This window comes from Equus przewalskii, chromosome 18 (assembly GCF_037783145.1).
Source record: "Equus przewalskii isolate Varuska chromosome 18, EquPr2, whole genome shotgun sequence".
In the NCBI taxonomy this organism is placed as follows: Eukaryota; Metazoa; Chordata; class Mammalia; order Perissodactyla; family Equidae; genus Equus; species Equus przewalskii.
In genome coordinates, this window is record NC_091848.1 from 33,668,418 (window position 1) to 33,687,105 (window position 18,688).

Consider the following 18,688-nt stretch of genomic DNA (forward strand, 5'->3'; position numbering starts at 1 on the left):
TGAATCTGCTTCGGCGTCCCGCCCCCGGGATCTGAGGCCCTTCCCTCAAGGCATATGAACGCACAGACCATTCACTGAGGGGACGCTCATCGGGGAGCACCAGGCCACTGCCGCCCTGCAAGGCAGCCCCCACCCCCACTTGGACCTGCCGGCCTCCAGAGACTCAGGGCAAGGAGCCGCAGCTAGAAAGTGGAGACCACGTTGCCAATTACAAAAATCAAAGTCGGGGAGCAACATGGGGAGAGCCAAGAGGCCAGACAGGTCACTCATTGTCAACAGGTTAACCCTCATGATGCAGACAGGGAAACGGAGGCCCAGCGAGGGGGGATGGAGCTATCCCAGGTTACACGGCAGGTCACTGGGGGAGCCAGGCCCTGCCTCCTCGACAGCATTGCAGCAGTCGGCCAAGACTCAGCAAAGGCCACACCGCCCTCAGCTGCAGGCACCTTCCTCTCACCCTCCTCCACAGAGATTCTGAAAATGGCGGGGAAGGCGGCCCCAGTCTCCACAGCCAGGAATTTTGGAGTAGCGCTAAGGGACACTCAAGTCTGCCCTCGGTTTCCCTCCTGTCCCATTCCCAAAGCTGCTCTCAGGTTTCCACCTCCTGACATGACGGCAGTGGGACCCACAGCAAGGAAAGGGGGTCTACCCCGCGGGCTCCTCCGGAGGACACGGAGCACACAGTGGGACCGGCGGCTGGAGAAGAGCTCAGCAGGATCTTGGAAAGATGCACATGCTCCCAGATGGGTACACGCTCATCCATGGCCCAGGGGGCTCACGGGGCAGGAAATGCCCTTCCAGGTAGGGAACCTGGAGAAACCCAAGTATGTCTGTGTACACAGACGTGCGGCTGGACCTTCATGGTAGCGGCGTTTGCAACAACAAAAAAGTGGGAACAACCTAGCCATTTCTCAGAGGGAAAATGGATAAACAGGTCTGCCCATAACAAAATCCTACACAGCAGTTAAAATGACCAAACAAGACCTACATGTATCAACGTGGATAAATCTCAAAAACGTAATGTCGAGTAAAAAGAGAAATATCAAAAGGATATATAATAAGAGCATTTATTTAACTGTTTAAAATACACAAAGGAATAACATACATATTTATGTATGTACGTACGTGTATATATAAACACATATAGGTGGTAAAAGTACAAAAACACAAATTCCACAAAGTACACCACCTTCTTGGGTGTGACAAGGAACACCTGGGAGGGGGTGGGATGGGGAAGACGTAGGGATGGGCTTCAGCTATATCTACAACATTTGATTTTTTTAAAAAAAGAATTTGAAACAAACTCAACAAAATGTTAGTCCCTATTTAACATATATAGTAGGAAAACAGGTATCTATTACATTTTTCTTGAATTTTTCTATATTTTGATGCTTCATAATTTAATGTATAAAAAATGAAACACTAAAATTTTTTTTAAATAAAATACTACATAAAAGAAGAGAAATCAGAGCCGGGCAATGTAAATTTGCTGGCAAAACTCTTTACAATAGAAAGCCAAGAGTGAGCACTGAGGAGCATTCCTGCAGGGTCTGACTTTGACACATTCATTTGTGGGTACAGGACCATAAGGGACTGGGAAGAGCTCCTGGTGAAAAGTCAAGCAAGTGTTCCTGGGCACAATTCAAAAGGAAAAACCATACACAACAGAGAAGTTCTCTGTGGTTTACTTACAGTGTGAAAAATCAGAAACTCACAGAATGGCTTACCAAAGAAATATGATGATCACTTACACTACAGCCGCACAAACAACAAGCAGAAGACAAGACAGAAAGACGGGAGAATGTCCATGAGAGACACCATCACGTGCGGGTCCCATACCAAGCGGAACGGGCAGGGGACCAGATTCCCCTGCTGCACCAAAGAACGCCTGCACGTGGACAAGGCTCAGGGGAACAAGGAGAAATGAAGACGGCTCGTTAGAACTACATTTATAGTTTTCTACTCTCTTGGAGGTAGGTCACAAAGGGCTCTCAGTGGGGTCCAGTTGGTGCTCCCACCTGCCCACTCTTAAGCACTTTCTCCTCCCGCCTTTACGTGCCCATCCATGGCCCGGGGGCTCATGGGGCAGCGAGAATTCCCTTTCATATTTCCAGGTTATAACGAATCCCCCAAAGATTTCCATAAATCAATTCCAGATGCCGCACATGTCACAGAAAAGGGCTCAAAAGTCAACAGCTCCAGAAACCAGGAGGTTAAGCAGCAAGGTCGTATTTCATCTCCCAAAGCCAGCTGCCTGAGACAGAGCCTTCGCCTTAGGTAAAGAGAATGTTTTCATTTTGCATTTGCTCTAAAAGTCTTGCAACTCTGAGAGAGCCATATCAGGAAACAACTTCAGTTGCTCACGTTTCTGATTAAAGCAAAAGCTGCTCAGTGAGTCTAAAGAACAGACAAGTCAAGGGAACAAACCCACGTAACATCTTAAATCCTCTGCAAATACTACTCACCAGACTCGATTAACTATTTAGCTGTTGGCTCTGCACTGGTGAAGGGAGTCACTAGCTATGCTGAGTTTTAAACTGGAACACATGGAAGAAAGGGTGCTCTCAGACAAGTCACAGGGGCGCCCGCCATCAGCTCACACTAGGGAGCACCTTCCATTATGGACTGCAGGGTGGCCAGTGCACCTGAGGCTGGGCAGCGTGTGACCATGCTCCCAGAGGGCACCCCACATGCCCTACCCATCAGCCCCCTCCTGGCTGAGTGGGCCACAGGCACAGCTGGACCCTGAATGGGCAATCAGAGACCCGAGATTCTGGCCATGACTCAGAGGTCAGCAGTGACTGACCAAGCCTTGCCAGTTTTCCAGTGTACCATCCCCAGGGACTCAGGACCAAAGTCCCACCCCACACTGACCACAGGTTAAACTTACCTTAAAACAAGTAGTCAGCAGCTGAAATAACAAGCGTCTCGCCCTGCCAACCACAAGGCGCAGGCCCACTTCCCTACTGGGTATTTCCAAGTTACCGTGTCCTTCCCAGGAGCCATTCCCTTGAGCTGAAAGCTTGTTGCTTTTCCACTGTGAGAAAACTGGGGACCACAGGGCGTAATGCTGCTCAGCTGATCCCTCCAGGCTCAGTCACCACCTCACTCTTACTCAGCTCGTACACAGGATATAAGAAAGTATGTGGGCCAGGGGTCTCTGTGCCAAACCTACTCTTTTATTTGATAAGACAAACCTAAGCATCCATGCAGCCGGCTCAGGCGTGGCCACCTATACTAGGAGCTGACCCGTGACACAGGATGAGCAGGTGCAGACCGGCGGGGCAGGGCCATGAGATGGTACTGTAGGGGTGGACCCAGAGAGGGGCCTGCTGCGGGAAGGCAGAACAGACCTGGACAACCTTCACGGGGGACGGGGCAGCCGGGCCTGAGGTCCACAGCAGACACCTGGTACGTGCTGGGCACAAACAAGTCCTTTAGACACAGTAATTCATTTAACTTCATCTCCACAAGGTTTTGAGGTGGGTGATATTATTGCACCCCTTCTACAGATGAGGAAGGATTTCAGAGAAGGCAAACAACCACCCATCGCCTCCCAGAGGGATGAGGCAGACCTGGAATCTGACCCAGGCCCCCTGCAGTTAATACCATACTCATTCAAGAGACATGAGCCCACCCCTACACCAGGCTGCACCGGGACGGAGAGAGATCAGACCTGGACGCTACCCTGGAGGCCTCCCATCTGGCAGCTTCACCACCACTGCAGACAGAGCAGGGGAAAACAGAGGCATCAGAGAGAGCGATCAAGGCAATAGGTCTTCAGAGAGAGTGGACTCTCCAGGAGGGGTGCATGAGCGGCACCTTAAAGACAAGCTAGTTGGACTTTGAACCAGCAGAAAAAGAGGCATCCAGGGCCCCTACTGTGTGTCATGTAGATCAGCTCACATAATGGGGAGCCCACTACCCAGAAATCCTTGTAACAGACACAGCAGGACTGGGGCTGATGTTCAGACCTAGGCCAAAGCAGCAGTGGGAGTCCTTACACCAACCCCCGTCACACATACAATCCCCTCCACACACACACACACACACACACACACAGGCTCAGCCCCCAGGAGGCCCGGAGTGGGCTGCGTAGGGCCAGGCAAAGGGGCAGTGGGCGCCTTTCAGAACGGCTTGGGGCCTGCACCTGAGGACGCCCACTCAGCTTCATTCTGGGGCAGCTGCTCAGTGGGGTGTGAAGCAAAGCCATTCAATGTACACAAAACACAGGCGACTGCAGGGCAATCACAGGTGAGATCCGAAAAATGTATCAGGCTGGGAACAAAAACAGAGGACAAAGAAGCGCACAGAGAGCCAGCACAACTCAGAACTGGCTTCAGACACAAACAACAAGGACAGCAGGCAGGGACACATTGAGGGCAGGAGACCTGGGCCCCAGGTCCCTTGTCCACTGACAAGCTGTGTGGCCTTGAGCAAGTCGCTTGGCCTTTCTGAGCCCCCATTTTCTTGCAGGTAGCATGAAGGGACTGGACTACATGACCTTTCCAGTTCCCTCCAATGCTGACCTGCTATGACTTGCTGCCCAATGAGGGTCCTCTAAGATTCCACACACTAAAGCAAGGCCCCCAGCTGGCTCTCCAGGGAATAACCTTGAGGAGGAATAAAAGATCTGCCCCATGCATGCCCCAAGCCACACAGCGGGCCCTCGACCTGCTGACAAGGGCAATAGGACATGTGCGTAAGGCCCCAGAGAGCACTGGGCACGGGGGCAGTGTGGGAATCCTACTCGGGGGAGCCTAGCTCTCACAGCGCCGTTCCCTGTTTGGAGGGACTAGAACGAACCACAAAATAAACAGACATTACAGGCATCAAGGCACAGTGTTGAGGAGTCAGAAAAACCGGGTTCCTACCCTGGCTCAGCCACCTCGTAGCTGTGTGGCTCTGAGGAAGCTGCTACAGCTGCTTTGCGCTCAGGATGCTCATCTGTGAAACCTCTTCCTGGGGGAGAATCCCTCCCTCCTCGCTGGACTGACTGCTCCAAGGATCAAATAAGAGAATGAAGGTAGAAGCTGGCATCGTGCCTGTCACTTAAATGGTGGCAACCGTTGCTATCATTGACGATGATGGCTAACACCTGAGAGAGCTTGGGTGATTCTGCACGTCGCCCCCTTCACCCCGAGGTGCAGCCTGGCTTGGGACTGAGGCCGAGAAACGAATCAACATCTCCCAGAGGGGGGAAGGAGAGTCAGCAAGGAGGACTTGGTCAGAGCCATTCCAGGGACTACTGGCTTCGAGACCCCTCCAATCTCTCACCCTCCATTCCGGAAAGGTCTGGAAAGGACAAGTGCTTTACAACTTCCCAGCACCCAGTCTCCACACGCCAGTGAGAGAGTGATGGAATATTCCTCAGGGCTGGAAGGTCCCTACCCATCTTACAGATGAGAAACTGAGGCTCAGAGGCATAGGTGAGGGGCTGGAGGCTCAGAGGGGTTACATCCAAGGCCACGCTGTTCCCAAATGTCACAGACTGCATTTGAGCCCAAGTCTCAGGCTCGAAGTCATGCGCTCCTACCCTGGGGCCACCCCTTGGCAGACAGGACAGCTCTGCTGGTGGACAGCTCCAGGGTGGAGAGGAAGAGGAGGTGAGGGAGCACAGGGGTGCTTCCAAGGCTGGAGAACCAGAGCAGGGCAACAGAGGCCAGCCTCTGGGACACTCCGTCCCACCAGCAGGAGGATCACTTAATCGGGGCTGCTTAACAGTAATTACCCCAATAAATAAAACAAATGGCTTTAATTTAAAACACATTAACTTAACAGCAGGCTTTGTGCCAGCTGACAGGCCCTGGCTCTGCTGCTCAGAACAGGCACCTGGAACAGAGACGGGAGCACACAGGGACAGGAGCACATAGAGACTGGATCACAAACTTGCCTCTTGGGGCCAGGGTCCCTAGTAAAGGGCCCTATGGTCTGAGGAAGCGGGGCGGGGGGGGGGGGGGGCCCGAGGCTGGTGATGTCCTGGTCACCCTGATGGGTCCTCAGCAACCTACAGGCCATTGTGAGTGGCAGAGGCCAAAGGAAAGAGCCGTGGACAGGGAAAGGTGTGAGGAAGGGAAGCAGGGAGTCCCTCCCAGGTCCTGCCAGGTACCCCAGACGGCATTCTGCAGGTGTGGGAGATGCAGGAAGCCCCCGTTCTCGACCCCTCCAGCGGCCGGCGGGCTCCTCCTCACCTCTAGCGGCCTCCCTCCGCCAAGCACGGACTGGGGATGCTCACATTCACCGCTGTGACGTGCCCCATGAGGGGGGAATCCGAGCCCATCTGACAGCTAAGGATGCAGAGACTCCACGCAGTCAGGCAACCAGGACCAGAGCCAGGACCTGCACTGGGATGAACGCGCCCCTCCCCGCCATGCCTGCCTCTCGGAGACTCGGGCCACTTGTCCAACTTTCCACCAAGTGCCAGGACATCTGGGGCCCCAGATGGAGCGCAAACCGAGCTCACCGCGGGCGAGAGGGGCTCTCCCCTCACGCAGCTCCAAGAGACACGCTTTCCCTTTCTAAGCGGAAGCCCGCCTCCCTGCACCCGGAGGGCCCGTGCTAGGTGCGACGGGACCCCAGATTGAGGGGAAAGGATGCGCCCTGGGAAGCTGCGAGGCCCGGGGGCGGCGCCGGGTGAGGTCACGGGGCTCGGACCAAGGAGGGGCGAGCAGGCTCAGCTGCGCAGGGACACACTCCGCCCCCATCCTCACTCTTCCCTCCGACTGTGCCGCGGCGAAGCACTGCAGGCTTCTCCAGCCAGGATCGCAGCTTCTTTTTCATCCACCTTTTTCAAAGGGCCTCATCAAAGCAGGTGTACAGCGGGCGCAGGAAGGAAATGACCGCCCACAATCACCACGCAGACTCCCTTTCACTTCAGTCTTCCCTTGTAAAACACGGGGGGCGGGGAGGGAGGGAGGGGGGAGAACGTTCGTCGAGAAAGAACAAGAACAGCTCCGCGTGCGCGCGAGGTTCCGGTGGTGGGAGAAGCAGCGCGGCCCGAGCACCCAGCGCCTGGCTCCGGCCGCGCAAACGCGGTGCAGCAGCGCCCCCCAGCGGCCGCGCGGAGCGCTGCACGCGGCTCGTAGGCCGGGGAGGTGACCCTGGCCCGGGAGCAGGAGGGCAAGCTCCCGCCCTCCCCACTACTGCCCGTCTCAGAGAGGGCGCGGTGACCCGCAGGGGAGCCCGGCGGTCCAGCGTGAGCTGCACTCCCGCAGCTCCTCCTTCTCCTGGCCGGGGAGCCCCGCGCGCTGATTCCAGCCCTGGAGCTCCTTCCAGCGCACGCCCTCAAGCAGAGGACACACCACCTGGTGCCCATCTGGGGAATACATCTCCGCCAATAGCAACTCCCTGGTCCGTCTCAAGCACAGGGCAGCTGGAAAACTAGCCCTGAGGAACCGGCAGGGGTTTGGCCTCCTGGAGGTCAGGGTGGTGCTCGCCCACCCCCAGCCAGAGATCCGTGGGGACACAGGGACGTGAGCCCCGGCTGCACGGGCCCCACATCCTGCCTGCTCTGCTGTGGGGGTTAAGGTAAGCCAGCTCTCATCCACCCTTCCAAAAGGGACCAAGGCTGCTGGTAACGCTGACACTCAAAGAGAACAAGGGCGGGCCCAGCTCTGTGTGGCACTAAGTCTCTGTCCTCTCTGCCTGAGGTCTGTCACTGGGAGGATGCCACGCCCAGAGGTTGTTTCCTTCCTTCTCCAATGCTTGGTGATTCTGCGATGCCCCGTGAAGCCCAGTGAGACTGAAGCTGCACTGGCGGCAGGCACAGTCTGTTCATACTGTATTTATTTGGGGCAGCTGGGCAGGGGGATGATACAGATTAGGAGGCCGGCTCCAGCCCTAGTGTGGAGCTCAGGTCAGTCCCAGATCTCTCAGCCTTGGGGGTTCCTTCACCATCACACTGATGCTCCAATGAGACGTTTGTGAAAGCGTTTTTATAAGCTCTGCAGTGCTGAACAAATGTGGTTAGTTATTCTCCTACTCAAATCTTCATACTAGTAACACCCCCTCATTGGTTTTAGGCATAACATTACTGTACACATCAGAAATTTCCAAACCGTGTTCTTCAGAATATAGGTGTTTCCAGAGATGTTACAACATCTTTCAGGATGAGGAGGAGGGAGTCAAGATACCTGGTTTTTCTTGTAAAATGCATTTTGGTAAATATGTAAGAAAAATACCAAATACACTTATGCAGTTGACCTTATCAGTATGTAATCATTTCATCATTAATCACTGGGGAAGTGCAAATCGAAACCCCAATGAGATGCTACTTCATACCCAGTAGGATGGCTATAATCAAAAAGACAGACACATTCTGGTGAGGATGTGGAGAAATCAGAACCCTCATACACTGTCGGTGGGAATGTAAAATGGCGCAGCTACTTCAGAAAACCGTCTGGCAGTTCCTCAAAAGGTTAACAAGAGTTACCACATGACCCAGCCATTTCACTCCTAGGTATAAACCCAAGAGATCTGAAAACTATATCCACACAAAAACTTGTAAATGAATATTCACAGTGAATTATTCCTAATAGCCAAAAAGCAGAAACAACCCAAATGTCCATCAACTAATGAATGGATAAATAAAATGTGGTATATCCATACAATGGAATATTATTCAACCATAAAAAGGGATGAAGTACTGACATGTTACAACATGAACCTTAAAAACATTATGGCAAGTAAAAGAAGCCAGACGCAAGAGGTCACAGTGAAGGAGTCCTTTTATGAAATGTTCAGGATAAGCAAATTTACAGAGACACAAAGCAGATTAGTGTTTGCCAGGGCTGAGGAGAAGGGAGAATGGGGAATGACTGCTTATAGGTATGGGGTTTCTTTTTGGGCCGATGAAATGTTCTGGAATTAGTGGTCATGACTGAACCACATTGTGAATATTAAAAACCACTGAACCGTGTATTTTAAAGGGGTGAATTTTAGAGTATGTGAATTATATCAGTTTTTTTAAATTGCAAAAAAATGTAATTATGTCTTTTAAAAATGGCCCATGGGAACAGAGAACAGTCAGAAAATCATGAGAACTACTGATGCCCAAAGCTGGAACTTTCATCTGTGCGTTGAGGCCCCCATAGCAATTACAAATCATCCATGTATCAGTGTGTTTCATCTATATGATGACCCATGGCCTATGTTGTGGACTTTGCCTTATCATTTCAACACATACCTGTGAAATAATCCAGAGTTTATTGTATATGATACAATAATACTATACAAAATTATTCTCTAGATCCATGAGTAAAGTTTTCCATGAGAAACATGCACTGGTACGCAAACTACTACTGTTCTTTCATGAACATACTATAATTTAAAAGAGTTCCACTGTTAAGTGAGTTTGGTAAAACACCACTGTTCTCTAAATCCTATGGAATAACATGTCAGCCTATGTTTTCAAAGAGTCTCTCATTTCAGGACACATTTCTCTGATCACCTCTTTCCCAGACTGTCATACCATATTCAGAAGTTTCATTCTGGGTGCCAGGTGCCCGCTGCCATGACAAGCTGGAGAACCTGCATTTCAGTGTCACCTGTCTGTCATCAGCTTCATCAGTGAGACAGCCAGCATCGAGGTCTTGACACTCAGGCTTCTTTCCAGCCCCAACTACAAGCTGAGCTACTATCTTTTCAAGGACACTCACTGTTATGCTCTTGCAGTAAAAGAAACTGGAAATTTCCTAGTGTGCGCCAAGAGCTTTAACATCTGTCTAGTCACCCCTAGAACTCAGCACACATTCCTCCTGGAAGCCAACAATCGCTTTTAAGCATGGAATGCACATGGCTCCCTTTTATTCCTGACTTGTCATCTGGAGACTGAGCAACCCAGCCTCACGCCCTGAGGAGGCGGGGGTTTGACAGAAGAGGGACAGATGGCTGAGAACTCTTCTAGGATTTCTTGGGTTTAATTAATAGAGCCATCAATCAGTCAACTACAAATATTTATTGAGAGCCTAGAAGGTGCCAGGAACTGTGCTAAGAATCTGACAGTGATGGACGTCTCCACTGTTCCATGCCTTCCATACGCAGGAGGCTACACTAGGTCAGACGAAGGAGCTAAGTAGTACCCCTGCCCTCGTGGACATTATATTCCAGGAGGGGGAACAGGATGTTTTCTCAAATGTGTGGAGCACACCCCTGCCCGAGCCCTCTCATGTGCAGTTCTGACTAGAGCTTTCCGTTCCAGACGTTCCAACAGTTCACCTCTCACTTCCTTCGGCCCCGGTTCAAATGCAGCGTATCCATGGGACTGTCCCTGACCACCTCTGCCAACCCTCCCCACCCCTACACACTCCGTGTCCTCCTCCAGCCTTACTTCTCTCTCTGCAACTTATCACAACCTGACTCCCGCTCTCGTTTATTTGAAGTCGACCTCCCAACTTCCCCCCGCAACCCCACCCTGTAAGTTCCGTGAGGGCAGGGACTCTGTTCTGTTCCTGCTGTTCGCAGGCACCTAACAGGGGCTGCATGCTCAGTAACATCTGTTGAATGAATGAATGAATGAACAAATGAATAGGTGCCCCCAACAAGGTGATGGGAAAGATCACGAGGCCTGGGGTGGGGGCTGCTTTAGAAAAAGGGTTCAAGGAAGGGCTTTCTGAGTGGTTAACATCTGAGTGATGACACAGCGACAGCACAAGAGAAACACCACAAAGAAGCCACACTGCTGAGCCTCTGAGGGTGTACCAACAGAGGCAGGTGAGCCCCCCAGGCCGCTGCAGGGGGCCGGCCACCCCAAAAAGGAGGGAGGAGATGACCGCAGGGTCCTGTCAGTGCCAAGTCATGGCGAGGTGCTCTGGGGCCCACTCGTTGTGTTGATTTCCCCAGAAGTCAGCAGAGCAGAACGGCACTGTGAGACTGGACCCATAATAACCAACACAGCAGCCCTGGGCTGAGTGTGGTACAGCATCGTGCATTTAATCCTCACTGGCACATGGGAGGTGGGTATTTCACCCTCAGTTTACAGGAGGCTTGGAAGCCCTGAGAGGTGAGGGGGATTACCCACGGTCACCCAGCAGTAACTTGCAACCAGCATTTAAACTCAGCGCTGTCTCACTCCCTCGGGACCTCTCCTTGCCCACCCCACTGTGTTCTGCAGCAGGACAGGATGTAAGTGAGTGCAATGCTAAGCGATGTGGTTCCTGCATGGCAGGGGCTGTGCCTGACCCATGCCTGTGTCCCCTGCAGCTGGGAATTCAGGGTCCCACACACAGAGGTGCTTGGTCATTCCTGGGGCTTCAAAGTGCAGGCTGGGCTCCTGAGGGGGTGGGGCAGAGATGGCTGATTGCCAGCCCAAAACATGCTCTCTTCTCCTTCCTTATTAACTGAACCTCTCCTTTTAACTGAGTACTCTGCTTTGGTGCTGCCTCCATCCTGCTGCTGCAACACAGACGTGATGGCTAAAGCTCTGGCAGCCATCCTGGACCATGAGGACAAGGGCCACTCCCTAGGGACAGTGAAACAGAGCTGGAAGGAGCCTACAACCCTGATGACTTCACAAAGCTCCCATGCCAGCCCAGGAATGCCTGGACTTCATTTAGATAAGAAATAAAGCTCACTCTTGCTTAAGCCACCAATATCTGGGGGTTCCCATGCTATATTCTATCAAACCTGGTACAGCAAGGAAGGCTTATGGAAGAGATAAGTCTTGACATAGTTTTAAAAGCGTAGTATTCCACTTGACAGACAGCAGGAGACAACAGATGGCTCAGAAGCAGAGCAAGCAAAGCTCTATGATAAGGAACAGCTTTTCCTACAGCTTAGGAAGGAAAGGCTGGACAAGGAAGCTGAAGCCAGCTACTGTGGGTCTAGAAGGCTGGAATGACCTGGGATGACAGAGGTTTCGAGTGGAAATGATGTGATAAAGGCAGCGTTTTAGCAAGGTGAATGCAGCAGTCTTTCCCAGGCCAGCTGAGCCAGGATAGCCTGGAAGAAAGAAAGCTGTTCAGTCAGATGTTTCCTGAATGCCTACTATGTGCCAGGCATTGTGCTCCCAGGGAAGGCTGCACAGAGAAAAGGATGCCTGAACTGAGTCTGAAAGACTGGCAGGAGAGCACCAGGTGCTCCTGGACCCCTTACAGCAGGGACTCCTACGCTCGCCTCTGCAGCCCCATAAAAACTCCGATTCCCAAGACTCGTCCAGGACAGTCTGACCCACAGACTGGGGCAGGGCCCAGGATTCTGTATTTTTACTAAGTGTCATCAGGTGATCATATGCAGTTAGTCTATAGACCTATTACATAGGCTAGAAGCAGTTCCTAACCCAGTACCTGGTTTGGATAGTTATTAAATAAATGAACAAAAAATATACTCCCTTAGTGCAGGAGTGTCTCATCATAGGATCTTCAAGGTAAAAAAGTTTAAAAGAAAGAGAAAAAGAAAAAAATTCTGAGTAGGGCTGTGAGGACGGGACATTGTGGACATCACCCATTCACAGGGTTGCCAGGAGTCAGAGGCAACGTGACAGCACGTAACCACCACTGTTAGGAGATAAACCAGTAGATTCTGAGAGACTTTCAATAATAACTGAAAGATTATTCTGGCTAAATGAATGGTTTTTTAGCTAGTAGTTCATTAACCAAAACACAATCTCAGGTCACTGTGATCAATTTCCACAACCATTTCAGCAAACAGGTATTTCTGTGTCACTTGAAAATGGCCCTCTGGGTGTGAGCATGTCTATGCTGCTCACGGTAGCCCTGCTCTGCATCCTGCAGACACGGGCGGGGGGCGGTTCCCAGGGTGTCTGCAGACAGTTGGGCGGGCAAGGAGCGGCCTTCCTCCTCCCAAGGTGTTCTAACACACTTCAAGGAAACCCTCCCTGGAAGTGACTTGTCCTCCCCACCCTATCTTAGAGAGGAGAAGAGCTCCTTAGAAGGGAAACATGGTACAAAAGGAAAACATTGGCCCAGCTCACGGGGTCTAGCCCCAGCCAGTCAGTAACTCCCCACGTGGCCTTGGGAAGTTTCCTCACCTGGTGTGCTACGTGCTCTGGAAGATCCCTCCCAGCTCTGATGCAACCAGGGTGAGAATTTCTACAGTTTCCTTCTTCCTAATTAAGATGGAATAGATAATTCTCAGTATAAAATGCACTCCCACATGTAAGGCATGATGTTCGGTGCTGGGGATAAAACATTTCAGAGAAGGCAGGGTCCGTGCCCTTAAGGGATTTACAGTCTAGCAAGGTAGACAAATAATTCATTCAATAATTAGATAATTACAACTGTGATAAACGTTGCTACAGAAAGGTACTTGATGCTATGAGAGGGTGTTATAGGGGCTCAGGAAAGGGTTACCAAGGAAACAACATTGACACTGAGACCTGAAAGCAGAGTATGAGCTAAGGATGCCGGCACGGGGGTATTGCTGGCAGCAGGGAAGGCATGTATGAAGTGGTGCCCGAAGATGCATTGCTTTCAGGAATACTCAAAACCTGAGGAAAAAATTAAATGACAAATAAAATGAGGCAAACCTTTTAGGACCACACATTTAAAGAAAAAAGAGCACCTCTTATCACAAACAGAAAACAGATTCACACAATATGAACTCAAAAGTAGTGGGAGCACTTTTATGCTGGAACTGATAAATCCTTATCTGACGACAGCCATCTGGCTGGAAGCCCTGGACCCTCACCTCTCATGTCTCAACAGGGGTGGGGTCAATTCCTTCAGGTCATTTGCAGCTGCCTCCAGGCCTTGGGTGACCACTACGGCTGTCAGAACAGGGCTCACCAAAGGGAGGGAGGGAGTCAGAGCATGAAACACAGACCCCAAGATGGGAACCCAGCCCTGAGGCTGGCCTGCCCCTGGACGAGTATTTCTGGTGTCACTATGTGCCAGGCATTATGCATAGGGATGGGAGACACAACATGATATAGTCACAGCACCAGGGGGGTACTTGCAGGAGGAAGAGGAAGACACGCCTTTCAGAGGGGGATCCCTCGGACAGCTCCAAGGAGGGGATGGTATCTGAAGATGGGCAAGACTTGGAGATGGACAGAGAAAGAGTATCCTGACAGAGGGATGACATAAGCAAAGGTATGTTGGCTGGAAAACACTGGGTGTGCAATAAGTAGCTGTGGCTGGAAAACACTGGGTGTGTAGTTAAGTAGCTGTGGCTGGAAAGCACTGGGTGTGCAATAAGTAGCTGTGGCTGGAAAGCACTAGGTGTGCAGTAAGTAGCTGTGGCTGGAAAGCACTGGGTGTGCAATAAGCAGCTGTGGCTGGAAAGCACTGGGTGTGCAGTAAGTAGCTGTGCCTGGAAAGCACTGGGTGTGCAATAAGTAGCTGTGGCTGGAGCTTGGCATACGGGGACGGCAGAGATCTGGCAATGGTGTAGAGTAAGCCTGAGTTGCTTCCTCTGTCTCAGAAAGTGAAGGGATGACAATGCTGGTCAAATCTCAGCTCTGCCCAGACTGGACCTGTGACCAAGAGCCCTTGGCTTTCTCCATTGGACTAGCACAGTTACTCAGACATTATATTCCTAAGGATCACCTGGGACAGGGTGCCAGGCCCTACATCTGGAGATTCTAATTAGGTAAATTGAAAAACCCCAGGTCAGACAGTGGGTCCCAAAGGCCCTTCCAGTCACAAGGTCCAGGTCCTGGACTCTTGGTCTCCTACAGCATGAAATCCAGACTCAGGTGCCCTTCCCTGTGGTGGGTGTTCCCAACAGGCTCACTTGTCCTGTGCAGGGAACAGACCTTTGATGCTATGGGGGAAGCAGGAATGGAGAGCTGTGGAGTGCTGGGCATGGACTATCTCCAGGGTCTAGGGACATTCCCAGGGGAGGTGAGAGCTGACTAAAAAGGAGCCAAGGGCTCAAGAGGGAAGTAAGGACATTCTGGGCAGAGTACAGCTTGTGTAAAGGCACATTCAGTACCGTTAAGATGTAAGGTGCATGTAGGGGAAGGACAAGAAGCAAGGCTGGAGAGGAAGGCTGGGCCCACAACACAGACAGCCCTACCAAGAAACTGGGACTTGATTCTGTAGGCAACAAACAGCAGACCCTGAACCCTCAGGACCCTAGCAGCAGCTCCCCTGAGTCACTCTCTGGACACAGACACATGAAGCCCTACTCTTGCCTCACCGCCCTCCCCCAACATCAGTCTCCATCCTTTGAGATCACCTACTCCTACCCAAAACTCAGACCTTGGATCCCCTCTGTGCAACCATTAGGTCAAACTGAGGCAAGCAATTTGAGCGATGAACACTAGGCTAGGAACCCAATCTCTGACAAGCAGAGGCAGGCGAAGTGTGATGATGGGGAGAGGTGGGCACCGCCACGGAGGCAGGCTGGTCCAGCCTGGGACAAGGGAGACAGCTCTGCTCGGCTCTCCCCAGATCTTATCTGCACCTCTTCGCGCATTCTCTTCCTCCTTTGGAGGAACCCGCAGCTTCTCTAAATGGGCTCATGACCCTTGAGGGTAGGGGAGAAGGGGGCACGGAGAAGAGATGAGATGGTTCACACTGGCTGGGTCTGGGCTTGACCAGTTTCGACCGCAATACCTTAAGAGATACGAGAAAGTCACTGCAACGTCAACGATGCAAGAGGCCTCACTAAGACCCTGCCCAGCACACTCTGCACAGGATGACTATCGGTGCCTTCAGATGACCTGCTCCATCCTCAAAAGGCTAAGCTTGAGGAGAAGAAAGGGGTGCAGACTCTGAAGGCACTGCTATCCTGCAACGCTAGCAAAGAGGGGGCGTGCCAATTCTCCGGGGGGCCCCACTTAAGAAGGAGAGACGTGGCCGGGGCGGGGGGAGAGGGGAAGTCAGGTGGCACCGCGGCTCCACTCCTGCACAAGCTGAGCGCGACCTTCTGTGGGACACGCCCCCAGACGATGCCTCCAGCATGCTGTGAACACACACGTGGGGCGGTGGTTTAAGGGGTTAGGCTTCTACAGGGGTTGGCAGCGGACAGCGCAACGAAGACACCTCCCTTCGGACCTCTGACTACACCGGGGACCGGGTGGGCCACACGCCGGGGGCCCCCAGCTGCGGTCCCGCTCACCTTGCACTTGAAGCCGGTGGCGGGCGGCAGCAGCTCCCGCAGCAGGGCCTTAGCCACCTCGCGGCTGGCCTCCTCGCTCACGAAATGCAGGTTAAGCACCTCGTGCGCCTCGAACTTGGCAAGGTGCAGCAGGGAGCGGAGCGCGACGCGGGCCTTGGCCTGCAGCGCGGCGTTGTGCTCCGCCTTGGTGAACATCATCAGCAGGTGGTAGTCCACCGGCCCGGCCCCGCCGCCCTCCAGGCTCTTGGCCTTGGCGCCCGGGGCCGGCGCCACGGAGCCCCGCGCCAAATCCGGCGCGGGCGGCGACGGCGCGGCGGGGGCCCCGGCGCGGGCCTCCTTCAGCCTCTTGGTGGCGCTGGAGAAGGTCTCCCGGCCCGAGCCTAGGTAGTAGAAGGCGCAAACGGCAAGCGCCGCGGCCAGCAGCAGCGCGCAGTAATGGGAGCGCACGGCACCCAGGCGCGCCATGGCCCGAGCGCATGGGGGCCCGCCTCGGAGAAGACCCATGCGCCACGGCCGGCGGGCCGAGCAGCCGCCGGCAGCCGAGACCACTACCCCAGCAGCCACTTAGCTCCCCCGGCGGCGGCGGCCATGGCGGGGGCGGAGCCGCGCTGCCTGGAGCCAATCCGCGGGCGCTGATGCGCGGAGAGGCGGGGCCAGGGCTGTCCGGCAGCCGCTGGGTCCTAGACGCAGAGGGATTAGCGCTGAGCCGGCCCGCGCGTCCGCGGCAGCCGCTCCAGCCTGGTCGGAGGAGCGGGTAAGGAGTTGACGAGAAGAAAGCCAGCGGGCGTTACGGTCTGTGAAATGGCCCTCTTAAGTGCCCGCCCCAGACGCTAGAAATCGAAGCTGAGCCTTGAAAGGAATTGAGGCGCCCTAACGCAGGACCTTTGGTTAGCAAAAAGACTAAACTGGACGCACAGAGAAAAATTTTCCCTACCTTTTTTCCCCTAATTTCTTGGAGGCTTTAAGTCCTCTCCCCGTCTCCCTTCACACCTTGAAGACTAGCTGGGGCTGAGGCATTTAAACTAGCAAGCTCCTTCCCCATGCACAATAAACTTGAACGTCTCCCGAGGTGGAAATCGCCTGCCCATCCAACTTGGCATCTCTGAGGATGTGACCAGCAGGGGGCCCCCGCTGCCCAAAACTTCGGGATAGTTCAGAGAGCCCCAGGGGAGTGACACCAGAGACAGTGACAGTAAATTTTTTTTAACAGAATTTAACACTTTAAAAGTCTTAGCATATACCAGGTAGTTTTGCAAATTCTTAACGAAGGCACATTGAGATAACGTGTCCAAGGTCACATAGCGGCAGTTTTGACCCTAGACAGTTGGACATCGCCAACTAAATAAAAACTGATTAACTTCAATCTTCCAAGGATTGATGATATGCCATCCTGTTTAAGTAAACATGTACAAATGGTCTGCATGCTTGAAAGAGGTGGAGCTGAAAATGCATGGACTAATGCACGTAGAATTCTCTCTCACCAGTCTATCATGCCCTGCCATTATTTCTCAAAGTGTGGTTCCCAGAACCACAATTCATCTCATTTTTAGCTCTTGTTCTTTTCAATTGGAGCAAACACTTTCTGAAAAACATTGGACCTTTGAAGCAGGCTTGGCAACAAATTCAATACGTATTACTCGCTTGGGGAAAAAAACCCAATAGCAAAATTAACTCACTTGAGTATCAGGCTCTTACTTTTAGTTCCTCTAATCCTCACAACTCTTAAGAAGTATTATTCGCACTTTACAGTGGAGGAAATTGAGATTTACAGAAGTAAACTGCCCACATCTAGTTGGCTAGTAAGTAAAGGAACCAAGATCCCAACTCAAGTCTTACTGCTTCCGAAGCCCAAGCTCTGAGCCAAGATTAGCACTGAAAGCAGTAATTCGAGCTCTGAGTTGTGGATATTTTGCCACAAGCTTCAGCAGATGACTGAGGGTGGGACACCAAGCTCTCTTGGCGGGTTAAGAGCAAGTTAAGAGAGCTGGAGCTCCATGCTGGAAGTCCACCTCACCACTGCAATTTGATAAGACTTCAGGCAAGTTACTTGATCTCTCCAAGCTGCAATTACGCCCATGTGTAAAATGGGGCTAATGCTAGTACCTGTGCCTCACAGGGTGAGAGACAATAGACAAAAAGTACTTAGACCAGTGCCTGGCACTTAGTAAACAATAAATATAAACTATGCTAGAAACACCAAACTCTTTTTAAAAGTCCAAAGATCCAACGAGTACCAAAAAATAATTTAGCAACTATAGCTTTTCTTGGGTATTTACAAATACTACACCCCAAATCTCCATTAAGACTTACTACGTGTTCCACAGAATCCCCACAGCAGTGTGCTACAGCTGTATTATTACATGCTAATTATTGTTCATTAATAAGGGAGAAATAATTCTGGAATTGTGCCCTCTAGTCTTCCCACCTATATCATCAATAGTGTTTTTTTTTAACTCTGCCACTTATTCTAAAATTTATTCAACAAATATTTTATTTTTCAGACTCTTACAAGATCACTGCTCCTGGAATTTATGGATAAGAAATGAATCACAAGATAATTTAAGTTTTACATAGAAAGTCAGGTTTTTTGGTTAGTGCTGTTGAGTGGATTCCGACTCCTAGTGACCCTGTGGACAGCAGAGCAGAACCTTGCCCAATCTTTTTG

General features: G+C 52.0%; 1 protein-coding gene across 1 annotated transcript in view; it reads right to left on the reverse strand.

The window, feature by feature from the left end:
• XXYLT1 (xyloside xylosyltransferase 1) overlaps positions 1 to 16,633 on the reverse strand; it is a 170,773-nt gene extending 154,140 nt beyond the window's left edge. The window contains exon 1 of the mRNA XM_008522405.2: positions 16,024 to 16,633. Within this exon, the coding sequence (XP_008520627.2) occupies positions 16,024 to 16,527 (504 nt within the window). The 5' untranslated portion in view covers positions 16,528 to 16,633. The remainder of the gene's footprint in view (positions 1 to 16,023) is intronic.
• Between the last annotated feature and the right edge of the window lie 2,055 nt (positions 16,634 to 18,688).